At 40.0% G+C, this 26,492-nt stretch overlaps 1 protein-coding gene across 3 annotated transcripts in view; it reads right to left on the bottom strand.

The window, feature by feature from the left end:
* Positions 1-26,492, bottom strand: part of SEC24D (SEC24 homolog D, COPII coat complex component) — a 113,287-nt gene that overhangs the window by 23,182 nt on the left and 63,613 nt on the right. For all 3 annotated transcript variants that reach the window (XM_057705665.1, XM_057705668.1, XM_057705667.1), the window contains exons 9-13: positions 21,402-21,540; positions 17,757-17,872; positions 9,946-10,070; positions 4,170-4,361; positions 3,124-3,217 (exon numbers count right to left, since the gene is read on the bottom strand). In XM_057705665.1, the coding sequence (XP_057561648.1) occupies positions 3,124-3,217; positions 4,170-4,361; positions 9,946-10,070; positions 17,757-17,872; positions 21,402-21,540 (666 nt within the window). The remainder of the gene's footprint in view (positions 1-3,123; positions 3,218-4,169; positions 4,362-9,945; positions 10,071-17,756; positions 17,873-21,401; positions 21,541-26,492) is intronic.

Genomic DNA, 26,492 nt, shown 5'->3' with positions numbered 1-26,492 from the left:
AGATACCACCCTGCAAATTCTCAAAAATGTTAGCTCTTAGCCTAATAATGACTTGAGGCAAGAATTTTAGTAACCTTGTATATGTTACACAAATTTAAGTCTGACTGATTTTTAGCCACATGGGACCTGAAAAGATGATGCGATCATGTGACAGTCAGAGGCCGCTAAGCTATCATACACACACCAGACATTTACACACACATGCATACTTTTAGTTTATTTGGGAAATTCTTTTCTTCATCCAAACCTGATAAAGTTGCTATGAGGCAGAAAGTATCCAATTATACTACAGCAGTTTCTGCTCTTATACAACAAATTATAATCACCCAGAATCTTCTTGGAAGATGCAGAAGAAACTTTTTTCATTAATGTTATTTACAGCAACAATCTATTTATAAAGAAAGTTTTGAGGAAACAGATGATTAAAGGCACACATACAATAGAAATGCTAAGGTAAAGAACTAGAAATCAGTAAAAAGGCCAGGGAAAAGAAATCATTATATTAGAATATCTACCCTAAGTAGTATTAGTATCTTTCTTAGTAGTTAAGGCTACAAGAAACATTATGAGTTAGACTGCTTATAGCAACTGACTCTAGGAAACCAGCTAGTGAATCTTTCTACAGGTAAGAGATTGAATCATGCAATAATGTCTCCACTTAATGTCCTACACAAGAAAGAACTCTCTTCCTAGTGTTCTTTCTTAATTTAACCATTAATTAAAAGCTTAGGGCAAGACATTAAATCACAGTTAAACAAAAGCATTCTTAGTGCAAGTGTAATGTGAAGTTGTACAGGTCAGGTCTGCAATTTTCTGGTGAGTTAACTTAATGTAAGGATATTTCTAGTGATTGCAGAATTAGTAACAATTCTTTATGCTGGTGGTTCCCAAATGTGGAAAATCAGCAGAGGAAACGGGGGAGCTAACAAATCAGGATCTCTGGAAGTGGGGCCAGAAATCTGCATTTTAAAAAAGAACCTTCTCTTTAACACGTGACTCCATGACCTGTTGGGGAGCGCCTGCCTTCCGGGTCCTTCTGCAGCCGTGGAGTCTGTGTGAAGACGGGCTAGGAGAACAACCTGGCAGCAGGCACAGGGCAGTAATGGCCACTGACATCACGTCCAACAGTGTCATTTTACACAGGAAGCTCCTTATCCTCACATAAAGACAGTTCTTCACCTTCTCTAAAGGGAGTTCATTCTACTTTCTAAGAGTAATGCTACTTATTAACTTTGATATTTGTAAGGTTATTCTGATTAGTTATATTTAGATATTAGTTTCTTCTCATCTTTAAACTTCAGTGTAAAAGTATATAATACTCTAACATTAAAATTGCAAGTATAACAAAAAACAACATGCAAAAGACATGAAAATAGATTGGCTGAAATGCACTGGCCCCTGGCAAATGACAGGCAGCTGAGGACACTGACAGCCATGGCCACCAGGGTGCTTAGCAACCTTGAAGAACGTCACGCTTATTAAGAACCAGTGGTGTTAAGCCATGTACCGTAGGTAATATCACGTTTTAGACAGGCAGAACGCAGGTACCCAAACTGCTTTACGTATTTTTTCTTCCAAGGCTGTTAAGCAGCCTCTAGACCTCCTGTGGATGGACATGCAGAACCCATTGTGACAAGAGAGAAATCCCTTTTAGGAACGATATATGGGTTTGAGCTGGGATTCTGGACACATGTTTCAATGAAGCCTTATTTGCTTTCATGAATGAAAAGTTCTGTGTATGTGTGTGTGTGTGTGTGTGTGTGTGTGTGTGTGCGCGCGCGTGTGCGCGCGCGCGCGCCTGTCTTCTTTAAAATTTATTTACTAGCAACTAAAGAAGAGCCATGCCCTGCTCTTCCTTCCACTCCACTGTCTTAACTAATGATTTACTGCCTTATGAATATCCACTTATCTTTCAGGCATGAGGACATGAATACAATGTTACTCCCAGTACTAACTTCTCAGAGCAGAAAGACCTGTGGCTTGATGTGTAACTAATCACATATCAGGAGATTTGCATACGAATTTCTAGACACTTTATGGGAGGAGAGAATAACAACAATTGCACACTCTTTCATGTTGAAACAGAAGGTATTTCTCTTTAGCAATGTGGAATAAAATAGGAACTCCCAAGTCTTTCTGTAGCCCAAACAATGATCCCTGCAGGCTTCCACGGGATGAAACTTAACATCTCCAAATCGCATTCTGATGTAAAATTTATCTTTAATATTATGTTAAATTAACATGTATTGAGGCTTTTTGAGGGATCTCTACAAGTCTTTGATCCCATGAGTGAATACTCTGAAGATCAAAGAACCCAGGCCAGAATCACTCTACTGGAACCAGGCTACAATGTTTGGTCATAAAATTTATGTGGACGTATTTCACAAACTTAATTCTGTAGGGCTGTTGTTGCTGTTTGTTATTATTGCTAGCCATTTTATCTTAAAAATTAATTTAAATGCAACTTTAAATAATAAAATCTCAAAATCAATTTCAGGCGCTAGCTGTCTGAGCCAAAGTGCTCTGACTCTTGTGCTAAGGTAACAACGGTTAGGAGGTAAGCACTTTCCGACCCTCTTGCCTTCCTCAGATGACAGACTTTACTACTATGAAAACGAGCAGAGTCACCTGGGCTCAGCTTCACCACCCGAGAGGTGGCCAACCCCACGTCCGCTCCTGGCACGCGGCAAGGCCCCAGGCAGCATTCACTTCTCTCACTGACGGTCATGACCTCACCCTTGCATGTGTGAAAACCCCAAGGAAGGAGAGACATGGGGAATCTTTCTTTTCATATCTGGTAGTTCAGATCTTGTTGAAATAATTTAAAAATAGATCATATAAAGTTCATATCGAAGCCAAAGGGAGGAGCTAAACTGGAAATCCTGACAAAATCAGCTGCTCAGATGCTCCCAGTGCTGGAATGTAAACGCTAGGAGCAAGCTGTGGTTTGGGCCATTTCCTCCCGGGATCTGTGGGGAAGTTGGGAACAGCCTCCAGCAACCTGCATGTTTTAATGAAGGCTGTATTTTCTCTCATGGATGAAAATTCCTGTGTGTGTGTGTGTGTCTGTCTGTCTGTCCTTTAAAGTTTATCTACTAGCAACTAAAAGTGGCTTCTTCTCACCTTCAGTGCTTCCATGCCAGCCTGGATGACAGGGGCGAAGACAGTCTCGTTTTCATTAGAATCTGCAAACATCTCTGGAATCTGGTCCAATAAACTGCAAGAAATGAATGAGCAAAAGGTTTTAAATATTTAGCATACTTGTAATAAACATCAAGAAATAAATCATGAACACGTCAAGCCTAAATACATATGGTGTTTATTTTACACTGAACACCTATGGGTGAATTTCACAGGTCGCTCCTCATGGAATGATATCCTGGCATGATCTGGCACCAAAATTTATGATTTGGTTGGAACGTTTAAAAAAAAAATCACTCTTCGTAGGCATTTTTTTTCTATTTACTACATGTCTTATCTCTCAGACTATAAATGATGAAACAGTGGCTATATCATCACCTAATACTCTCATCCACACTCAGGAAATAACGCCCTTGCGTTGCCTTTCCAGCAAAGAGAAGGGATTGGTAGGGTTGAGTATGTGTACTAAAAAAAAACTCCTCCTTTTAGATACCGGTCTGCATTAAAAAGAGAGAGAGCTAACATAAATAACAGACTTTCATAATCCATGTGTTAAAACCCTCCTGCTAATGACAAAATATATGTGACTGAATCAAAACATTAAAAAAAAGAGAACGACAAATATCATATGATATCACTTATATGTGGAATCTAAAAAAATGGTACAAATGAACCTATTCACAAAACAGAAATAGAGTCACAGATGTAGAAAACAAACCTATGGTTACCAAGGGGGGAAAGAGGCAGGGAGGGATAATTGGGAGATTGGGATTGACATATATACTCTACTATGTATAAAATAGATAACTAATAAGGACCTACTGTATAGCACAGGGAACTCTACTCAATACTCTGTAATGATCTATGTGGGAATAGAATCTAAAAAAGAGTAGATATATGTATATGTATAACTGATCCACTTTGCTGTACAGCAGAACTAACGCAACACTGTAAATCAACTATACTTCAATAAAAATTAATTTTAAAAAAACAGAGCTGATTTGGATCTGAATTATAAAGCTCTTTACTTGTGAATCACTGATTGGGATTCTTGATAGTTGACAAGGAAACCATCCAACAAAGGAACAAAGACCTCGCCAACGTCGGTCACCACCATCATCTGCGGCTGTGCCAAATTACTCTTTACATTAAAGAAATGGAGAACTTTGTTATATGTGATGAAACCAACTCGAATTGCAGAAGTCTCTTCTTGATCTTCCCTGTGAGAGAGAAAAATTCAGTAAGAATACCTTCTATAAAATATACAGAAGACGTGTTTAAAGTTGTGGTCTTAATTATCGTTTACCAGATGTAGATAATACTGAGTCACTATGGTAGCGGACAGTAGATACTACAAAACCAAGGAAGTGGATAAAGAAAAAAAAATACTCAAAAACCAAATAGATACTATGAAAACATTTGCTCATATTTTTCTAATATATTTATTCCCATGCTTTTTTCTTTCCCTAAACAAGCTAGGCATATGACATTCTTTATAAACTGAGCTCTCAGAAGTCACGGGGAGGTCAGAGTAACAAATGGCCTATCTGAAGCTACAGAAAGGCATATTCAGATTAAAACAGGACAGCTATTTTTATCAAGAAAAGACTTGCTCCTCCTGTGTGATTCTTTTCTTACACATTCTCAAGACCCTCAATAGACAATGGGCTAGATTTTGAAGGCTATACACCATACAAACATATAGTGTAAATACATAAAACAAATCACATATACAAATTGACAATGTAATTCTTATTCAGTAACCATTTGTGACAGTCATGGCTAGACAGTAAGAGCAATAAAAGCTTCAAAGCTATAACAAAAAGCCAAAAAAAAAAACTTCTTAGGAATTCCAGGACAAGGCCTTAATCTTCCTGGAAGGAGTATAAGGGCATGAATATTCCTAGTCAAGTCTACACTACGCATATTTAGAGTCGAGCGGTCTAGACTCCAGTTTTTTTCTCTCTCCCTCCTCTTCCTCCTTCCACACCCCCTCCTAAAATAACACACCTAGACACTATTGATACTCTTACTAATTTTCAGCAGTGGATATAACACAGTGCTCAGCAGTTGCGTGAAAGCCACAAAAAAGAGATGCCGTTTTATTTGACCCTTAGATATCGGTAAAACTTATTTTGCTTAGGGGACAACTTTTTTGAAAAAGAACCTAGTTTGCTCCGTTTCTAAATTCTGCACGTGGCCTAAAGAGTTAACTTGAGTACAAGAGAAAGGAAAATGGAAATGTGCGAAGTTCAAATTGCTGATCCAACCTCAGACTTTCCAACTTCCTTGATGTTCCAGCAGAGTCCAGGCTGACAAACTATTGACTTTAAACTCTGTTTTAGTTCTTTTCTACTTCCTTTGCCAACTGACGGCATTTGCTCTTCACTGCGGCCTTGATAAATGGGTGGGAGGCTGAAACAGATCCTCATAACCCCTTCCAAGAGCACTCGGTAAATGTCCATATTTCGGACTCTTGCAAAATTCTTAGGAATGGCAATCCTTATCTTCTGGAACTACACGTACGCAGACTTACACACACACAAACACACACATCCCCTCCACATCCTAAACTGTACGACTTCATGCAACCAATGACTGCACTGAACTGTATCCGAGTTCCCCCGCCCCCTCCCTATTTCTTAGAATTCTACTCCTCGAGGCCAAGCACAAATCCTCCTTCGGTGAGGTCTCCCCTGACGCTACCAACCAGAAGTTCACACCTCATCCTAAATTCCTGCAACTCTTGCCCATTTGGCTCTTGGTGGATAATGCCTTTTAGTTAACATTTCATGAATCTTTGCCTATAAACCAATAAAGGGCAGGGTCCAAGGCTTATGCTCTCTGCTCCCAGAGGGTCTAGTACAATGTGGAGACTTAGGGGTCTTGTTGAAGATGACTATCATGATGTGAAACACTGTGTCTGGGATGGCAAGTGAGAGCCCAAACTGAGAAACTGGTTGTCTGCATCTCTTCTCAACTCCAGTTGAGTGATGTCGCCTTGGTAGTTTAAAATCAGCCCGGCTGGAAGTATTTCTACCACACAAATAAGCAAACACTACAAATCGAGGCTTTGTTTATCTTGAGAGCCAGTTTTCCAGCACACCACTGGTTAAGCTCCTATTTCCCAGTAAACCTTTTGTTACAGGGACTTCCCTGGTGGCGCAGTGGTTAAGAATCCGCCTGCCAATACAGGGGACACGGGTTCCTTCCCTCGTCCGGGAAGATCCCACATGCCGTGGAGCCACTAAGCCTGTGCGCCACAACTAGTGAGCCCGCGTGCTGCAACTACTGAAGCATGAGCACCTAGAGCCCGTGCTCCACAACAAGAGAAGTCACTGCAATGAGAAGCCCGCTCACCGCAATGAAGAGTAGCCCCCGCTCTCTGCAACGACAGAAAGCCCGCACACAGCAACAAAGGCCCAGTGCAGCCAAAATGAATAAATAAATAAATAACAAATAAAACCTTTTATTACATAGGGTGAAAAACGTCCAGCAAATCATGAAGGGCATTTGTTCTCTTTTAATAGTTAATTTGGAGTCAACCAAGGCAAAAGACACAAAGGAAAAATTACAGAGAAGAATCTGGACTGCTATTCCCCATTGGATTTCGATATTTTCTGTGATGGGAAAAGGGTATCCTGGGATTCACAGGGTTCACTTCAAATCTAATTAACATTTTTATAAACATCTAACCAGGACATCTCACATTATTACAACATATTAGTAATGTTTCCACTGGGAAAACTGTTTTCAAATTTGAGAAATAAAGAACTATCCTAAAATTTTTGTTTTCAACAGTATAGCTGCCTTGTTAAACCACATCCAGAAGAAAACGAAATCTCAGTCTCTCCTTCATATTGATTCTACACAAATTCTGTAGAGTTATATAGGGATATCTTAACGAAGAATGAGTTTTGTTCCATTTTTCAATGACCCCTTCCCTCAACACTTGTCCCTACTATTATAATGGAATGAATATGACAGAGCAACACTGAAGATACTAGTAACTAGAAGAACCAGAATATTCCAAAATCAAGCATTTTGAACATTTTAGCTACAGCAGCATTAAACACAAACAACCAGAAAAAAATATGAGAGTTTGATCTGAGTAGTAAGTGAAACACTTCAAATCTTTTCTTTCCTGTTCCAGAGAAGTCAGACAGAAAAGTCTGGCAACCTGGCAATATCAAAGATGCAAATTCAAAGTTAAGGAGTAAGGTGGCGCAGTGGTTAAGAATCTGCCTGCCAATGCTGGGCACACAGGTTCAATCCCTGCTCCAGGAAGATCCCATATGCCACGCAGCAACTAAGCCTGTGCACCACAACTATTGAGCCTGAGCTCTAGAGCCCTTGAGCCACAACTATTGAGCCCATGTGCCACAACGACTGAAGCCTGCGCGACTAGTGCCCATGCTCTGCAACAAGAGAAGCCATCAACATGAGAAGCCTGTGCACCACAATGAAGAGAAGCCTGTGCACAGCAATGAAGACCCAACACACCCAATAAATAAATAAACAAAACAAAAAAACAAAGCTGAAGAGTAGGAATGGGCTTTCCGTTTTCAAAAGATTAGCTGAGAGATGAACATACCTTAGATATTAATCAAGACTTACACTGTGCTTTAAAAAGACTGCTTTAGTTCACAGGAGTAAAGCAAATTGATGGCACTCTTACCATTAAAAATATAGTTATCACATACACGCAGCCTAAAAGAAATTTCAGGGGAGAAAAGAAAAACACAGATTTGTTTTAAAAAATAAAGGAAAAGAAGGTATTTTGGCCTGAATAAAAACTTTCAAGAGAGTTATCTGAAAAGTGATGAGAAGCAGCAGCATCCTTTCTTCCCCTCCTTTCTCTTGCCAAAGTCACATGTCTGCTCCAATGGGATATAACAGTCATGACGACCCCTAACAGTGTGGTTTCATAACTGATATCAGCAGGTTATAAGCTTCACATCACTAGTGCGTTGAAAAGAAACAAGGGGTTGGTGAAGTGACTGTGAAAACAGCTTATGAGAAACTAAACCTGAATCAGTTTGAGAGATGGGAGAGACGGGGAGGCGGGGCGCAGAGGGAGGGAGGAGAGAGAGAAAGGGAGGAAGGAAGGGAGGAGGGGATGGGGGGGGAAGAGAAAGAGAGAGAGAGAGACCATTTCCAGAAATTATAGTAGTTTTCTTTCGTACAACTCAAGTTCGAAACTCAGATGCAGTATTAAAGCAGTCTGTGATCAAATATGTCATTTTCAGCAGAAAGCTCATACTTGTCGAGTGTCCCTGAGAATGAGGTAACAGAAACTACAGTCACAACAGTCGGCAGGCATCAGAGGTCTTTCTTTTGCCCCATCTTCAACTTGCTCCCAGCTCATTCCTCATTGTAGAATTCAGTTTGAAATCACCTCAATGTTTTTTAAACATCCCCACTGCTTTTCCAAACCATTCATGAGAATATTATGACTTCAGCTTCATGGACACAAACAAAACTACTCCTGGGAGGTCCAGAGTTCACTCAACTGAGCCTCACAGGCACCAAACACAGCCGCACGTGGAACAAATACAGAGAAGTGGGCACCCGAGGACCTGGGGAGACTTAGGGGCTGCAGACAACTTGCCCCTCAAAGCATCCTCTTCCAGAACAGAGGCTGCTTATGTTCAGGACATGGGGAGGGGTGGACGATGTTAAGACTGGTGCTGACGCTACGTTTCAATCGTTCCTAGCCTCTTTTATTTTCTTAAGCATATCGTCCTCTCATAAGGAAAGCTTTCTCATTGCTCTCAAGTCTCCTTACTAGATGCTAGTTCACATCCTAAACAACTAGTTTGTACATGATAAAACACAGTCATGTTTGCTAATGTATCTTTTCACCTTTCCTTTTATGCCCTGCCCTCTGCAACAGCAGGACAAGTGATGTACCCTGTGCCCTTCAGTTACAGAACATAGAAGCAGGAAAGCTGCAGAGGGGTTAGACAGAGTACCATAACGGCAAAAGGAAATTTGGCCAAAAAGCCACAGTGCCTGCCATGAGACAACAGTTCAGTTTCCTGGCATCCTTAGAACTCTCCATCACACCCAGCAACTACCCCGTTCCACTGGAAAATCAACGCTTTTGAAAAGTGAATAACAGACGTCCAAGGCCTTTTCCATCACACTGCTGGGATTCTCCTTACAATTTAGAATGGATTTTTGAGTGTTGTTTACCATGGCATTATTTCTTTTTTTTCTTCCCCTTTTATTTTTTATTTTTTTTAATAAATTTATTTTATTTATTTATTGGCTGTGTTGGGTCTTCGTTGCTGCACACAGGCTTTCTCTGGTTGCGGCGAGCAGGCGCTACTCTTCATTGTGGTGTGCGGGCTCCTCATTGTAGTGGCTTCTCTTGTGGATCATGGGCTCTAGGCATGTGGGCTTCAGTAGTTGCGTCACATGGGCTCTAGAGCACAGGCTCAATTGTTGTGGCGCATGGGCTTAGTTGGCTTAGTTGCTTCATGGTATGTGGAATCTTCCCAGAGCAGGGCTCAAACCCGTGTCCCCTGCATCGGCAGGAGGATTCCCAACCACTGCGCCATCTAGGAAGTCCACCATGGCATTATTTCTTATCAGTTGTGTTTCTTTTGGTTTGTACAAAAGATGACTGATTTTTTAAGGATTGTTTGATGCTGTTTATAATTGTTTATACATTGTAAACAATTATCCAACGTCCCCATTAGCAGAAGAGACCCATGGGCCATTCTGTACTTGTTTTCTGGCCAATATGTTAACTCAGCAATACTGTATAAGTTACAAAAAGAATCGCAGTTCCCTTACTTTGGAAGTTTTTCCAGCACGGTCTTCAGTTCTTCACATATGAGCTTCACAAGTCCATTCTTAATGTTACTATATGAAACATCAATCATGAAGATAAAGGCTGGTGGGTTGGGAGGCTTATTCTTCTACAAGAAAGCAAACAAATCACACGCATATAATTATAATGTATATACATTTCATAATCAAATTAAAACACCCAGAAACTCTTGAAGGTCATCAGACATCTCATTTAATATGTTATGACATCTGTGGAATTAAATCATTTTCTGGAACAGTCCCTGATGCTATAAAAAAAAAAATAAAAGCTGTTTATTTTACAGGCTATGACCTGGGTCCCACTATTGAATTAGACAGGATTATGACAGCTAGCAGAGAAGGTTCACCTTTGCAGGGCTCGGAAGACCTCATTACAATTGCGCAAAGGTGAGTACCATCTTGTGGTGGCCTTGCTTATAACACTCTGCCTTAGCGGAGGAAGTGTGCCTGGAACCCTGGCAAACTGCATCGCCAAATAGTGCAAAACTATCATTAGTGTTTGTTTTTCAACCTGAAGTAAAACTTCATTAACTTGATATCATCATTTTCAATTCTCTTCCTTTATAAGCTCTTTAAAGATATGAAATTACATACTAAAATACAATTGTATACTTAAAAAATTGTACTGTATGATTAAATACATACCTGTTCCTTACATATTTATGGTAAACAATTGAATACTGGGCCTTTTCTCTGTTTAAAACAATGACTGTAACATAAAGCAGCTGCTACATCGGTATTTTGTAGCTTTTGGTCCCTTTCTTGGCTGGTGTTCAAAGAGCTCTTAGGAAGCTATTTTTCAGTTGGATCTTACAAAATATTCAGAAAATAGAACCACAGGCAAACAACTTTAGTGACTCACACCAGAGAATAAAGAATTAAGGCTAATTTAATCTTTATGATAATGAAAAAAGTGTTCTAAATTATATTTTAATTGTTAAATGAAAAAAGTGTTCCAAATTATATTTTAATTGTTACCATTATAAAAGCAGATGACAAAATCTCCAAATTATCTTACTAATTCATTCTATATCCACTATAGGGCTAGATGTAACAGTCCTCTAATAAAAGTTTTGCATTTGAAAAAAGAAAAAAAAAATTGCAAGACTTGAACATTATCCACCTGAAAACTTTATGGCTTTGCCACAGCCAAAATCAGAACAAAGAAATATAAGAATGCTGCTGCAGTCTACGTAAGCAATGATTTTTACTGCAAAATATTCCTGATTCCCACCTAATCTAATTCATAAGAGAAACTTACGCTGATTTATATAGAACGAAAATAACAATCTTTTCCACTCATTAAACCAAAACCTCGCGTGACCAAGCCAAGCGTGCCTTAGCAACCTCACGTTCCCTCCCAGGCTCAGCATCACCAGTTTCCCACTGAATAGGTTCCGTATCTCCCACCGACACATTTCTACAGAATGCTTCATTGCAACTTGTTTGCTACGTGTGCAAAACGAATCCATCACTCCTCTAAATAACGTTCTCTTTCAGTATCTCTAACAATAACATCACTACACGTCAACCCAAAGGCTTGAACACGAACGCTATAACCTGGTTTACCGTGACATCTTACTAAAACTGCTCTCTTGAAGCTCACAGATCTGGCTGCAAACTACAGTGATTTGAAATAAAACCCAGCTCTCATCCTCGGTCTCTCTTCTCTCTGCAGTTTTTGGCCTGGCAGACCACTTTCCCTTTTTCAGCTGCTGAGGCCCCGTGGTGTCACTTCCTCTCCCACTTCTCTGACTGCTGCTTCTGTTTTTCATTTTCTTATCTTTCTCCAAAGGATACCTTCTTCTTTTCCTTACCACATGCTCCATCACAGAATCTCATTTGCTTATTTATTTATTTATTGGCTGTGTTGGGTCTTCAGTGCTGTGCCCAGGCTTTCTGTAGTTGTGGCGAGCGGGGGCTACTCTTAGTTGTGGTGTGCAGGCTTCTCATTGCAGTGGCTTCTCTTGTTGTAGAGCACGGGCTCTAGGTGCACAGGCTTCAGTAGTTGTGGCATGCAGGCTCAGTAGTTGTAGCTCAAGGGCTCTACAGCACAAGCTCAGTAGTTGGTAGTTGCAGAGCACGGGCTTAGTTGCTCCATGGCACGTGGGATCTTCCCAGACCAGGGCTCCAACCCGTGTCCCCTGCATTGGCAGGGAGATTCTTAACCTCTGTGCCACCAGGGAAGCCCTCATTTGCTCACTTTTAATCAGCACCTCTCTGTAGGCAACTCCTCAGATTCTCTCTCCTCACGGTCTGTTTTCTGAGCTCCCGACCAGCGCTCCAATCAACCGGAGCACACCTCCACACAAGGCTCCAGCAGCACCGCACGCTCCAAATCTCGGAAGTGAAGACGACGTCTCTCCCACTGTGCTGGCCTCTTCTACAGGGAACTTACAGAAAGCGTAATCACCTGAGCGGGACACCTCATTCTCTCTGCGTCCATATCCCTTACTAGCCACACCTAGTTAATCATAAAGCTCTCAGTGGCTCCTAGTGCCAGTACCCAAATTTAGACCCTTGTTTCCTTCCTTTTTAAAAATTATTTTTAATTGTGGTAACATGCACAGAATATAATTTACTGTCTTATGCGGTACATATATACGATGGAATATTACTCAGCCATAAAGAGGAACGAAACTGGGTTATTTGTACGGATGTGGATGAAGCTAGAGACTGTCCTAGAGAGTGAAGGAGAAAAACAGATATCATACACTAACACATATATGTGGAACCAAGAAAAATGGTACAGATGAACCTGTCTGCAAGGCAGAAATAGAGCCACAGATGTAGAGAACAAACGTATGGACACCAGGAGGGAAAAGAGGGGTGGAATGAATTGGGAGATCGGGACTGACATATATACACTAATATGTATAAAATAGATAACTAATGAGAATCTGCTGTACAGAACAGGGAACTCTGCTTTACTTTGCTGTACAGTAGAAACTAACATAACATTGTAAAAGAACTATACCCCAATTAAAACATACTACTACTACTACTACTAATTTACCATCTTAACCATTTTTAAGTCTACGTTCACTGGTATCAGGTACATTCACATTGTTGTGCAACCATCACCACCACCCATTTCTAGAACTCTATCACGAGAAACAGAAACTTTGTACCTGCTAAACAATCATTTAACATTTTCCCCTCTCCAGCTCCTAGCAACCACCATTCTATAGTTCTACTTTCTGTCTCTATGAACTGGACTACCCTGGGTACTTCATGTTAAGTAAAATCATACAGCATTTGTCATTTATGTGATTGGCTTATTTCTCTTAGCATAATGTCCTGAATATTCATCCATGCTGTAGCATATGTCAGAATTTCCTTCCTTTTTTTTGTTTTTAAAGAGAATGTCCAATACTCTGGTTTCTCTTCAGATCGTATAAATCTTTCGCCTCTTAAAAGAGAATGTCCTATTTTTTTAAGATTTATTTTATTATTTATTTATTTATTGTATTTTTGGCTGCATTGGGTCTTCATTGCTGCACATGGGCTTTCTCTAGTTGTGGCGAGCGGGGGCTACTCTTCGTTGCGGTGCACAGGCTTCTCATTGTGGGGGCTTCTCTTGTTGTGAACCACGGGCTCTAGATGCGCGGGCTTCAGTAGCTGTGGCACATGGGCTTAGTTGCTCCGTGACACGTGGGATCCTCCTGGCCCAGGGATCGAACCCGTGTCCCCTGCATTGGCAGGTGGATTCTTAACCACTGCGCCACCAGGGAAGCCCAGAATGGCCTTCCTTTTTCAGGCTCAATAATATTGCATGGTATGCATATACCACGTTTTGTTTATCCACTCATCCATCCATGGATACTTGGGTTGCTTCCACCTTTTGGCAATTGTGACTAATACTATTTTGAACATGGGTGTGCAAATGTCTCTTTGAGACTCTCTTTCCAATTATTTTGGGTATATACCCAGAAGTGGAATTGCTGGATCATTTGGTAATTCAATTTTTAATTTTTTGAGGAATTGCTACACTACCCTCATTTCCTCTTGCTTGGACTACTACATTAACGTCTAATACTTCCCTACCTCTAACCTCCCTCCTCTCATTATACAGACTGCTGTCAGAATGCACTTTCCAAGGCACAGTATAGATCCCAATGCTACTGCCTCTGAGGACAGGAAGTTTACTGAGTCCCCAGAGCCAAGCACAGAGCATGGCTCAGAAGAGTGCTCAATACTGTGAGATGAGCAAATGGATGTGTAGATGGATGAATAGAAACAACTCCCTCTTTGCCTTTAATTGTCTTCATGGCCTATTGAGTTAATACAATCCTTCAACGGCCTGGCATCTGAGACTCCCCATAATACTCATTTAGCAAACACGTATAGAAGCCTAAGAGATCAAAGCGATGATGCCATGCCTAGTGGAAAACAAAAGCATAGTCTGTGTCTCAAAACAATTTCCCAGCTTTATTTCCTATTATGCCCCAATACACATTCCTCCCACTAATTTAAGTGTTTACCATTTTCAAAACATTTTCTATCCAGAAGTCACAATCTAGTGGGCCTGGGCCAAGAAAAGTATTTCCTTGGCTGGAAACGTATTTTGTTTGGCATAGTGTTTTAAAAAATATTTGAATGTGAATGTGTTTTGGGGGAAGGGGGAATATACGTTCCAATTACCCTAGTCCCTATGCTAGGTCCCTGTCACTCTTCTACAAAGTTACAAATACCTCCGAGAAACTGCTTCTGCTCACCATTAAGTTTCCCCTTCCATTTCCACACGGCCATACTCTGCTCGTGGTTTAACCAGCTCAGATGTCACTTACTCTTAAAAGCTTTCCCTCATCCACCAAATCAGAAATTACTGCTCATCTGTTTTCTTATGGCACTCTGATTATTCTATTCTTACAGTATTTAACATATTATTTATATCATAATTATACACTTTCCTTATCAGGTCTATGCATGGTAAGGACTTTGAGATCAGGTTCACACTCTTGCTAATTCTGGCATCACTCACACACATAGCTGAAGTGGCTTGGACATGCTTGGTACATAATACATGTCAAAATGAACTAAAATTCAGTGGAGAAACTACATTTTTATTTAGGAAACAAAAGGCTGGTCTGAAATGAGATTTTACTTTTCAGGTACACTTTGTATGTAGATAGATAAAGTCGGTAAACTTCTATGTAAAAAACTTTCAGGTATGAGACAGAGCTGGGTCTTTTCTCCCAGGGGAACTCCATGGTGATTTTGTGAATGCGTGCCTACACACCCACAGTGTACTGACAGAGGGCAGGGGTTCTGTGGTCATACAGACATGATTTTCAATCTGGCTCCACCATTTCCTACATGTATGGCCTGAGGCTGGTACTTAAGCTCTCTAAGCCTCAGTTTCCCCACCTCATGGCGGTACTCACCACACGAGTCCCCTGTGAGAACTACATGCTACAATACACAGAAAGCACTTAGCACAGAGCAGCACACGCAGTGAATGAGCAATGAATGTTAATTTTAGTATCTAAGATTGGCATTAAGATTAACTAAAATTAATAGGAAAAATGTGATTTTGTAATTCTCCTTTATGTTTATATGGTGTTAAAAAAAAAAATACATATACAAATTAAATAAGCTCTTTTTCATCAGCCAAAAATCCCTAAAGCAATTCATTATTATACTTCATTTACATTTTAAGGTATAATTAAAATTGAAGATATTAAGAGTTCTTTTCTTATGAACCTTATTTGGAATAATAAAAGGAAGATTAAGCTTACCAAAAACTCTCCAAAATGTACAGTTTTTATTTGTTTTTTTGCCTGCTGTGTGAGATTTCCCATCAATTAGACATCTGGAACATTTCCAGATAAAAGAGTTTGAAGATACTGAAACTTTTGTTCCCAGAAATAGATTTGACTCCCTGCCTAAGTTTCTGCTAAAAAAGCATAAAATCAAGATAATATAGCTTTTTTGGCAGAGAACTGGAAACTCAGAGCATAGTTAGATTTACGCTACAGTTGCAAAGACCAGTGAATAAATTTTCCATCACTAGTTACAATGACTTTATTACATTTAATTAGAACTTCAAATGTTTATGTTCTGCCTGGTCATTCTTCTTCAGTCAATAACAGTAAAGGACAAATAAACTGTCCAAAACTAATTTGTATTTTAGGACTTTTTTTTTTGCCTGAAATAAAGCATTTGTACCAAAAATGTTCTTATGTTTCCCAAAATATGTTCAAATGTTACATTTAAAACTCATAAAGTGTTAACTCTTCTTTAATAACTAGTTCTATGTAATGTAATGAAAAACTCATACAAAACACTAAAATAAATGCAAAAGGTATGTTAATTGGGAAACATTTTTACATCCACTCAGTTGAAAAAACTTTTAGCTAGGAATAATGTTCTTTGTAATTTATATTCAATACAACACGGACTGGTTGCCTAGGAAAGAAATCTGTGGGTCAGAGGCTGTTTTCTGAGAACTGGCCACTAGGAGGAATTCATTTTTGGAAAAGGAAGTAAGTCAGAGTGACTCTGTTTCTTTGTCTACACACAGCACTTCAGATACAAGCTGAAATCTGAACTGATACCCAAGAAGATATTTTCAAATCACTGAAGAACTTTAAAGCCCTGCAAGATACCCATAATGATGTCACACTCACTATGACACTGGATAAGGGAAACAGCCAGTCCTGGGAATAGCAACCCATATGCAAATTCACTCACTCACTCACTCACCCACCCACCCATTCATTCATCCATCCATCCACACGCATTGCTCAGCTGCCCACCCTGTGACAGGCACTCCGGTAGATGCCGTAAAGATAGCTAGGATAAGATTTTTGTTCCCAAGGATATCAGAATCTAGGAAAAGGGAAAATATAGGAAGATTTAAATTCTACGGGGATAACTGCTAAAACACACATATGGCCCAAATTATATGGGAAACAAAATCAAAAGATTTAGTAAATAACAATCATGATGAAGTCAGAGAAAGTTGTGTACACACTCTCACACCCTCACATAAAATAAAATTTCAGCCAGGGATTAGAGAGTAAGCAGGAGTTTGCTAGGCGGGGTATGTATCGTAATAGGAGGATGGAAAGGTAGTCGGGTCAAAAGAGTACCTTAGATAAAAGCATGGAGTTGTACAGGGGAGTGATGTGTTCAGAGTACGTGGGCCAGAATTTTCTACAATTGAAGGTGTAGCTGAGGTGGTAGCTAATGGCCTTATAAGGAAACTTCAATTTTTGAATTTAATTTTTTAGATGAAGGTAGTTGGGGGGAGTCTCATGGTTACATTTTAAAGCAAGGAAACCAGAGGCCAGGATCCCAGGCTGCTGAAATAGTCTAAGGGCGACACTGAGCGCTGAAATCACTGCAGTGACAGCTGGAGTGGAGAAGAGAGCTGCAGAAACACGTCAACAGTCTTACATATCGGCTGAGCTTCTGCCTTGGAAGGGAAACTCTTCTGAGATGACTGACGAAACAAGGCAGAGGCACTCTGTGCAACTGCTGCATTAAGAATCTAGCTTATCTGAAAGGGACATACAAATGAAATTATTATTTTTTTCTTTCTGCCACCACTTTTTAGTTTTTAAAGATGATCACTGTCGTGGATGCTGTGGCTAGTTAATCATGTTAGCAGGCTAGGAAGCTTGATCTGTGTCTTAGGCATTTCCACGTCCCCACGGCACTACCTGAATGCTTTGTCTGTGAATCAAGAGTCAGTTCATTACATATGAAGGTTATTCACTTGTATTTGACATCCGCATATAAACACTTGAAGTCCTGGGAACACTTACTCTGCAGTAATCCAAAGTAGCAACATATTCATATGATCCTAGAGATAGCTCTGGCTTCTCGTAGTGGTCCAGTCTTCTTCCAATGTGGTCCAGATGTTGGAAATAGAATGGTGGAACTAATAAAAACAAAATAGGAAAGGAAATCTTTTGTTTTTACAACACAGACAATTTAGTAAGTTCTCAAAATTTATTATGGGAAGAAAAGAGCTAGTATGAGAAAATAAATATTTTAAAGCTGGAATGCAGTACGTTCTAAATATCCACTATTTAAAAGCGTGCTTAGAAAGAATGAGGGTTTTCTAAAATATCTTCTTGACCCTTGTGCAAGTTACTGATAACAAAAACACTAATGATTTGGATAATCACCGAGAACGAGCGGATAAAAGTACTGGAGTTTCTAAATTGTCACAACCAAAATTTAATTGTCCTTATTTAATTACCTCTTTTAAAAGGAATTCCAACTTTTCTAACTATTTAAATTTCAATACACCAGCAAATATACATTGGTCATTTGGACTATATTTATTATCTTTTAATTAAGAGATGTCTTCAGCCATGGGTAGTTTGCACAGTAATCTTTAACGTTTGGGCTTCAGAGAGGAGAGGATTACTGTATTAGGGAAAGACTACACCACTAAGATCTCAGCTGAGGAACTCTTAATTTGATTCAAATGTCTAAGAGGGTTAGTTCTGGCAAAACCCTGGAAGTCATCCAATAGCACAGGAACACTTATGAGTCACACACTGAACACTTGGACAAATATGGCCTGGTATCTCTGTGAAAAATGAACTCCTGTTGCCTTGAGATTAATAGGGCTGGCTATTAAACCGCTGACAATAGAAGTATTTAGAATAAGCAGTCATGCTCTGGTTTTAAGCATTTCGTAAAGAACATTTTCATTTGTAAAACCACAGAAGTAATGACCTGTTTTAAAACCAATAACTGAGTATTCTTTATTTTTAGTTGTAAACTAACGCATAGGTTACAACAGGACTGTTTCCTTAGTTTGGACTTAAGAAAATAATCACTAAGGCTTCATTTTTTTTTCCATTTTCTTACCATATCATGGGCATTTCTTTTTAAACAAGCTTTATAAGATTCATGTATACATATGGATCTCTGAATTTGGAAAATTCAATGTCTTGAAAAGATTACAGAAGTGGGAAACTGATAGTCTTGGCTGAGCTAAGAAAGCTAGGAGGGCCTTAAACTGCTATTTTATTCCAATTAGATGAGATGGACGGTGCTGCACTGGTTGTTCTAGGATGCATGGTGGTACTTTCTACAGATTCTGTAATTTATTTTCATTCACACATCTGCATGTCATATGTGAAAAAATTTCCCCTTAAAAATCAATTACTTTTATATTTGTTAGTGTTTAATATTATCTGTCACATCTTGTAAACCAGAGTTCAAGTCCCCCCATAAATTAACCACAGCCAAATGACACCCGTCTTCCCGCGTGTCTTCTGGCCTCTCGTGCTTCCCACTGTGTAATCTCTGGACCCTTTGAAGGGAAAGAGAGTGGAGCCCTGTGACCAAGCCTGCTGGGTTCTTTCCAACTCAACAAACCTCTGTCTTCTTTAAACCTAAATGAAGAATGTAGGCCTCAATGTAAATCTAAGGGAGTCTGGCTTTCGTGCAGGGACAAATGTTGGAGTCTACTATGAACAACCCCATCAGAAAATGAACATGGCAGCTTCCTAGGCATGGATATCAAGGGAGGGGAATTTACTGTGTAGAAATACAAGAACTCCGTGCATTTTTTCTCTAGTAGGAAGTGGCGGGGCCTTTTAAGGCTCTGAGCTGACACTTTGGGTGTGAGGCCAGAGAGACACCAAAATGAAGATCCTAGATGCTCTATGTGGATAGCTCCTGGATACATTTCTGACCACTTTGCTAAGAAAGTTGAGGGCCTGAGTGAAGACACTGGAAATTTGGTGACCTTGGTGTAGGCACTTATCAAAATGCTTCAGAAGAGGCTTCTGCCATCTCGTGACTTTTTTCCCCCCAAAATTAAAGCCCCGGGAAGTGCACGACCTCACAGGGTTCCTGAAATCCAGGTCCCAAGATTGTGTGACAGCCAAGAATCTGGTTGCAGATTTCATCCAGGATGACAGATGGAATAAGATCTTCCTCAGAAAGAAAAGTAAGGGTGGAGAATGAACAAAATCTGGTCTCACTGGCATATCCAATTTGTACTAAGTAGGTGACACAGTTGGAGCAAGGAGAGAGACCTCCCAAGAGGACCACGAGCCAGTCTTCAAGATGAGGCTGGAAACCAATGAATCCATTGCACAGTAAGGCATTCTTGAAGGTCTTTGTGAGTAAGCCTCACCATGTAGTCTCTGGCCCTGGGAGTTGGACAAAGCCATGGACTGTGATAAGGGGGCCGGTAAACACGGAGACTAGAATTGCTCTACCCCCAGAGCACACACATGAACCAAGAGGCCAAGAACGTGATGACACAGGCAGAAAAGTGCTTGAGCTCCCTTGTCATCAGGGAGAAGCCAGCAGCCACAGGCCCCTGGGCAGAGTGCTGTGCATTCCTCAGAGCTGGTGCCCTGCAGGGAAGGGTGTCTACCAAGAAACAGAGAAAAACGCATAAAAGACTCACGCTCTCATAATCACCGCACGGTTCTAGAAAAACTCTATAAACATAAATGTGGGAATGTTCTCAGCCTGAGAATGTGCTTTATTTGACACCAATGAATTGAAAATAGAGACATGGGGATTTTCCTGGTGGCGCAATGGGTAAGACTCGGTGCTCCCAATGCAGGGGGCCTGGGTTCCATCTCTGGTCAGGAAACTAGATCCCACATTCATTCCACAACTCAACTAAGAGGTCACATGCCTCAACTAAAGAGCCCACCTGCCGCAACTAAGACCCAGTGCAACCAAATAAATAAATAAATATTTTTAAAAAAATAGACCATGTTACAAAATATAATAAATGTAAGCACTTTTGGCAAGCTTGCAGTTTTTTTTCAACATCTGCGAATTCATACAGGAATGAAACTGAAAATACAGTCAATCTGGGAAAGCCCTTCATCATAACGTTTTTTTCTTTCTTAAACAATCTGACATTCATATTGGAGGAAAAAGATCTATATACATGTGAAAGCCCTTAGTTATACCTGAGCTTTTCCTAAATACCGATGAACTCACATTCAAGAAGAATTCGGAAGAATGGCGAAAGGGAACAATCTCTCAAGTTTATCGTCTGCCAACACAGATAAAAGACAGTTCTTTATCATTTCCCTGAAAGGAAGGCAACCAGAACACACTCAGTTGAGGACAGCCAAGCCCCTCCTACTCTCATCCAAATGCATGAGTGCCACAGGGAAGTTGCTATGTTTCTTATAAAACTCAAAGGCAGGGAAGTCATTTAATTTCTCAATTCCTTTCCATAACGCCTCCGTTGGAAGCAAAGTGAAATTTTACCTCTCAGGTTTAAAGAAGATAACCCTGAGAGACTGTTCCCCGCCTCATCATTCCTTTGAATTACCCCTGAAGGCATTTAGGAAGAGCCCAGGTCTCACTAAGAGCTTTCACAGACGTGTGTGTTTCTCCGAAGCCGCGAAGTACAGCGCGAGCCGTCTGCTGCAGAGCTGTCCCCGAGAGCACGTGCTGGTGCCACTTACCATCACTCACGCAGCTGCAGAACCCACACTGGTACCTCCTTCCTCCTTCAATGAACTGCATGAATGGGCACATGTAGGCTTTGCACCTGTTGCATCTGACTGGTCCAGTCTCCCCATGATCTACCAGGTAGAGGGGCGTCTATAGGAAGCAAGTACAAGTGAGAGGCACGTGGGTATAGGATTTCCAGCTTATTCTAGGTTATTCTAAATAACCAAGGTGATTTCAGAAGTCCTCCATATTAACTGCGGTTTGAAAACTCTGGACTCGTGAAGGAACTCGACTCGGTGTTTATCAGGGGAGTAAGGATGCCCCTCCTGATACCCCGTGGAATTCAGCAATACGCAAACACATATTAATTTAAGTGTATATGTAATTTATAAGCACAAGTATACATTTATGTATATGTGTATTTACCAACATGTGTGAAGACAGAGAAAAAATACCATGATGGTAATAACAATAAAGCTTAGGTTGCAAATGTCCTGGATGCTGTGTATCATATATTTTGCTAAGTTTCTTCATTAACTATAAATAAAGAAGGGAATTGGGTCTGATTTTAAAGGCTCTGGTTTGAAAAAAAAAAAAAAACCAACAAAAAAAGAGCAGAAGTTCCCTGGCGGTCCAATGGTTAAAACTCTGCGCTTCCACTGCAGGGGGCATGGGTTTGTTCCCTGGTCAGGGAACTAAGATCCCACATGACGCACAGTGCACCCAAAGTTTATAAATAAACAAAAAATATATAAATAAATGCTCTGGTTTGCACAGTGGTGTGCCACTTAGCTAATTCCATCACAGTACATAAAATATTTCTTCAAAACTGCAAGGCTCTGAAGAAATATGCAATAATGTTCACTTATTTAGGCAAGGAGACCACTTCTGCCTTTTCTGTTTCTTTAATCCCATGACAAAAACGTCTCACAAAGTACTTTCAATGTGGCTGGTCATGCTTTGCCAGAAGAAAAAAATAAATATGTGAATAGCTTCTTCCTCATAAACATGCGTAGAAACCACCACACATCTTTTACAGCTTGAAATGAAAAAGCTCAGCATTAGAAGTCTGCCTTGCTTCTCAACACTTCCGGCTTTCAGAATAAAACCACAAAGATTCTTCTTGTTTTTATAAATCTCCTTAAAGATAACATTTCTAGAAAAGCGTGACAATTCCATAGTTGGGCACATCAACCAAGTTTTTCTTTAAAGAAAAAGACGTAAATAAAGCAGACTGCTGTTCAACGCAGACTCGAAGAGCAGGAGGAAGGTAGTGGTGAGGCGAGGTCATAATGCCATTTTCTGCCATTTTCTTAGAGGAAAAAAAAAGAGAGAGAGAGAGAGATCTGTCTATCCCTGCCCAGACATTCAACGTGGAAACTAATCCACTGCTGAGGTTTCGGAAATGAGTTGTGAGACCTCAGAGTAGAAAAAAACAGACAGTATAATACATAAAAGAATCAGGAAAAGGATAAAACAAAACAAAACAGAACATTCAGAATCACTCCTTCTGCACTGCCCTCTCCCCCACCTCTTGCCTCAAGGAAGTCAGAAGATGGACTGGATTTTCTTGTCTCTGGTCTCTTCCTATCTGCAGCCTGGGCGTAGCTCTGGTGTCCCATTGGTAGGGTTGTGACAAGGATTAAATGAGGAAGTGATGTGCAGTACAGACAACTCAGCCTGGCATAAAATTACTGGATAAAACGTAACTGACTGTTGTTATCATATCTGTACCGAACAACCTTTCCTCTCTTAAAACCACTCAGCTCAAGAGAGAGGGTATATTTAACAGGACAGTTATAGTTTGATAAGTTTGAGATAGGCTTAAGTTCCTGAAGGCATTTACTGATATAAATTTTCAAATTAGCTACCTTGTTACTGTAAAATGTTATTGTAAAAATGATCTAGAAGACAGGGAATCTACCTTTCGGGAGCTTTTGATACTATCTGACGGTGACAAAAGTTGAGAGGTACAGTAGATTTTAAAACCATTCAGGAGTTTGATTTAAATACACACACATATATATACAAATGTAGACATATACAATACTTTTTAATATAAATTTTTTGTTTGAAAAGCATAAAGTGATGAATGTGTGTCTTCTTCAACTGGTAACAGTAAATAATCAGAGGGGACAAAAGGGAAGCAAACAAAAAGATATAGGTACCAACAAGAGAGTCTTAGGACAATGAATGAAGAATCAGAATAAGAAGTGAAGGACAACAAAAAAGTAATGATAAGGTCGCTTCTTCTGGGTCAAAACTCCAGTCATCAGTCATGACTCTGGCTGCTGCTCTGTTCTACAGCTTCAGCCTCGGAGATGGGGAGGTGATTTCAAGAGAGTTAAACTAGAGTTAAAGCCTGCAAAAGCCTGCAATGCGCAAAAACTCCAGCCAAGTGTATCGTCCTTTTATTTTCAAAGAGTTCAAAGGCTATAATCAATTCCCTGAGGCATTTTAGAAACACAATCTGATGCAATTATTTGCTAGACAAAGCAGAGGTAATGGAAGGAAAATTAACCTTATTTTTACTGGTATGATTTACTGAAAGGCAGGCTCAGCCTAAAATTACTGTGAAATTGTCAGCAGCTACCACCTAAGCATTCCAGTCCTGGCAGATTCAAACTTGCAGAACTGAAAATGAATGTCTAGCAACAAACTGGCATCAAGTAATGGCTGTACTGAGGCTATGACATGCACTTGCATTTTTTCCATTTTCACTCTTTTGGAAATTGGATGATGGATAGGTAAGGAAGGTCTTCAGACAATTGGGGTGACAGTAAAGAATGTTAAAAGCTTTTTAACTGTTTACATTTTCTTTGGGGGCAACAGGACAAGGGTTTCCAAATTACACTGTCTTGTTTCATCTCTCTCAGGCTATGTTGAAAACCATCAGAGGTTTTTCTTTGCTCTCTCCAGATGCCTACTTATCTGTTCTACAGTAGCACGCATAAGCTCATAAATAGCTAATCTCACTTTTCTTCTGAGTTCAACTTTAGTGTATACAGCTTCAAAAAAAATCAAATTACTTTCCAAAAAGTTCCCTTAGTTTTTTTTTTTTCCTTATCAAGGGCATTATATGATACTTACCTCAGAGCTATTTTCAGATTTTGCAATGTTGTTTATAAGTGCGTTTTAATCTTTTGGCCTCTACTATATTCCTGCCTGCTCTTTCTTTTCTGTTCTTCTCTTAAATGGAAAAAGTAAAAGGATGGAGAGCATTGCTCTAAAAACCTCATCTGGCTATTCTTGGCTCTGGTCCTGTGTGACATGAGTTCATACAACATGAAAGTGAAGGGGAAGCTGGGGAAAGAAGAGGGAGGAGAATAATATTTGAATCTTGGGCTTGTATTTTTGCACCACCAGGGTTATGCCAAATATTTTGTTGGTATTAATTTTAATTAAGATGCTTTAATCGAATAAAATGTATCCCTTTCTTGTGAATATATACCACCATGGTTGATTCTGGGGCACAAAAAAGAACATAATTCATTGAGAAATTAGGTTCAGTGTTAAAACTTTTGGTTATTATTCCATGTAAAAGGAGTAGATGACAAAATGTATCAATCAACAACTCCTTGGCACTACTAATACAATTTTTAAAGTTTTCCTATATGTATACATTACCAGTTTTCTAAGTATTTCTGCCACTCTCTTTAACATCTGTACATTCAGTGCTGGGTATGTTGCGTGCCTTGGTAGGGAATACAGTCCAATGGGATAGAAAGACATTAAACAAACAAGCATGCAAACATGCAATTGAAAGAGCAAGACAGGAGTAGAAAGAATCCTTGGGCAGGAGTAGAAAGAATCCTTGGGAAATCACCATCAATAAATGCAATGTTAAACTACTTACATATGGTAATGCAAAGCAAAAACAGAAGCATAAAGAAACGAAACACAACCTGGAAAGATTTAACATGACAAATTCTGATAAAGTTTATAGCCTCTATTTTTGTTTTGGCATCTCTACAACCAAGAAAAGTCTGAGTACCAAGTCTTGCTATATAGTCTTTGTCTTAGTAAAGTGATGAATAACAGAAGGCATCTAAATATTACAAGCTGATTTTACCAAGTCTGTAAAGCTAAAGAAAACGTGAAGGTGTTCTTATAGCACAGATCCACTAGGTGGCACTGTATAACTATGAATGAAAGCAAAACTATATAATTTCCTCTGTAGGTACCTATAATAGATTAAATATGAAATATAGGCTATTTTAAGCATGAATTAGATAGAAATTACAGAGTGTGCCAAATTTACGGAAGATAATAGCCAAGAAAAACCTATCTTAAAAGTTTCTAATCCTCTCTCAACTTTTCCTTGACTACATGTAGGGAAATGGAGGCATTGTGGGGACAGGCAACTCCAAGCACAGCAGGGACGCTGATGGCAGCCTGGGGGCGAGGAAGCTGAGCTCCTGCTGCCCACGCCCGCCCCCTGCTCTCCGCGTCTGCACCCGAGGTGCTAAATAACAAAGCAAAGACAGTGAGGCTTGCATCATGGCGCTCAGCGGTGCACTGTAATGGAGAAATGGCTGTCTTCCTGTTGGAACATCAAATCGCAGGCCATGGTGTGGTTGAGGGGAGAGAGAGGACAGAGTGGCCACCTTGGAGACGTCAGGAACACCCTGACTTGGGAAGGTATTCCGGCCTATCTCCAGGATATTCCTGCGTAAAAACTGTCCCCCTCTCCTCTTTCTTCTCCCACCTCTCCACTGCTCACCATCTTAGTTTTCAGGACCAGAGTTCACTTAAGTTCACACACACACACACACACACACACACGCTCACTCTTTAACCACCCGCTTTCCCGTCTTCTAATACTTGTTTACTGATTTTGAAAACAACACACATTTCCCATTTTCAATGTATACGTCTCTTTTTTCCTCTCCTTCTATTTCCTTCATTAGAAGCCTCCAGGAAAGTAATCAGTGTCCTGGGACTATACAGTTGTCCCCCCCCACGACCAATATTCTACTTCACTAAGTGCCTGAAGGAAATATCTCAGTTAAATAATTACTAGTAACGGGAGAGACATTTTTGCCTGCAGTGATTCCTAAATCAGATCAGAAGATTTACAGCAAGAAGACCTGCCAAAGTGG

The sequence above is a fragment of the Hippopotamus amphibius genome, chromosome 13, assembly GCF_030028045.1.
Source record: "Hippopotamus amphibius kiboko isolate mHipAmp2 chromosome 13, mHipAmp2.hap2, whole genome shotgun sequence".
Classification (NCBI taxonomy): domain Eukaryota; kingdom Metazoa; phylum Chordata; class Mammalia; order Artiodactyla; family Hippopotamidae; genus Hippopotamus; species Hippopotamus amphibius.
The sequence above is the reverse complement of the archived record's forward strand: the minus strand, read 5'-3'. Positions and strand labels throughout refer to the sequence as shown.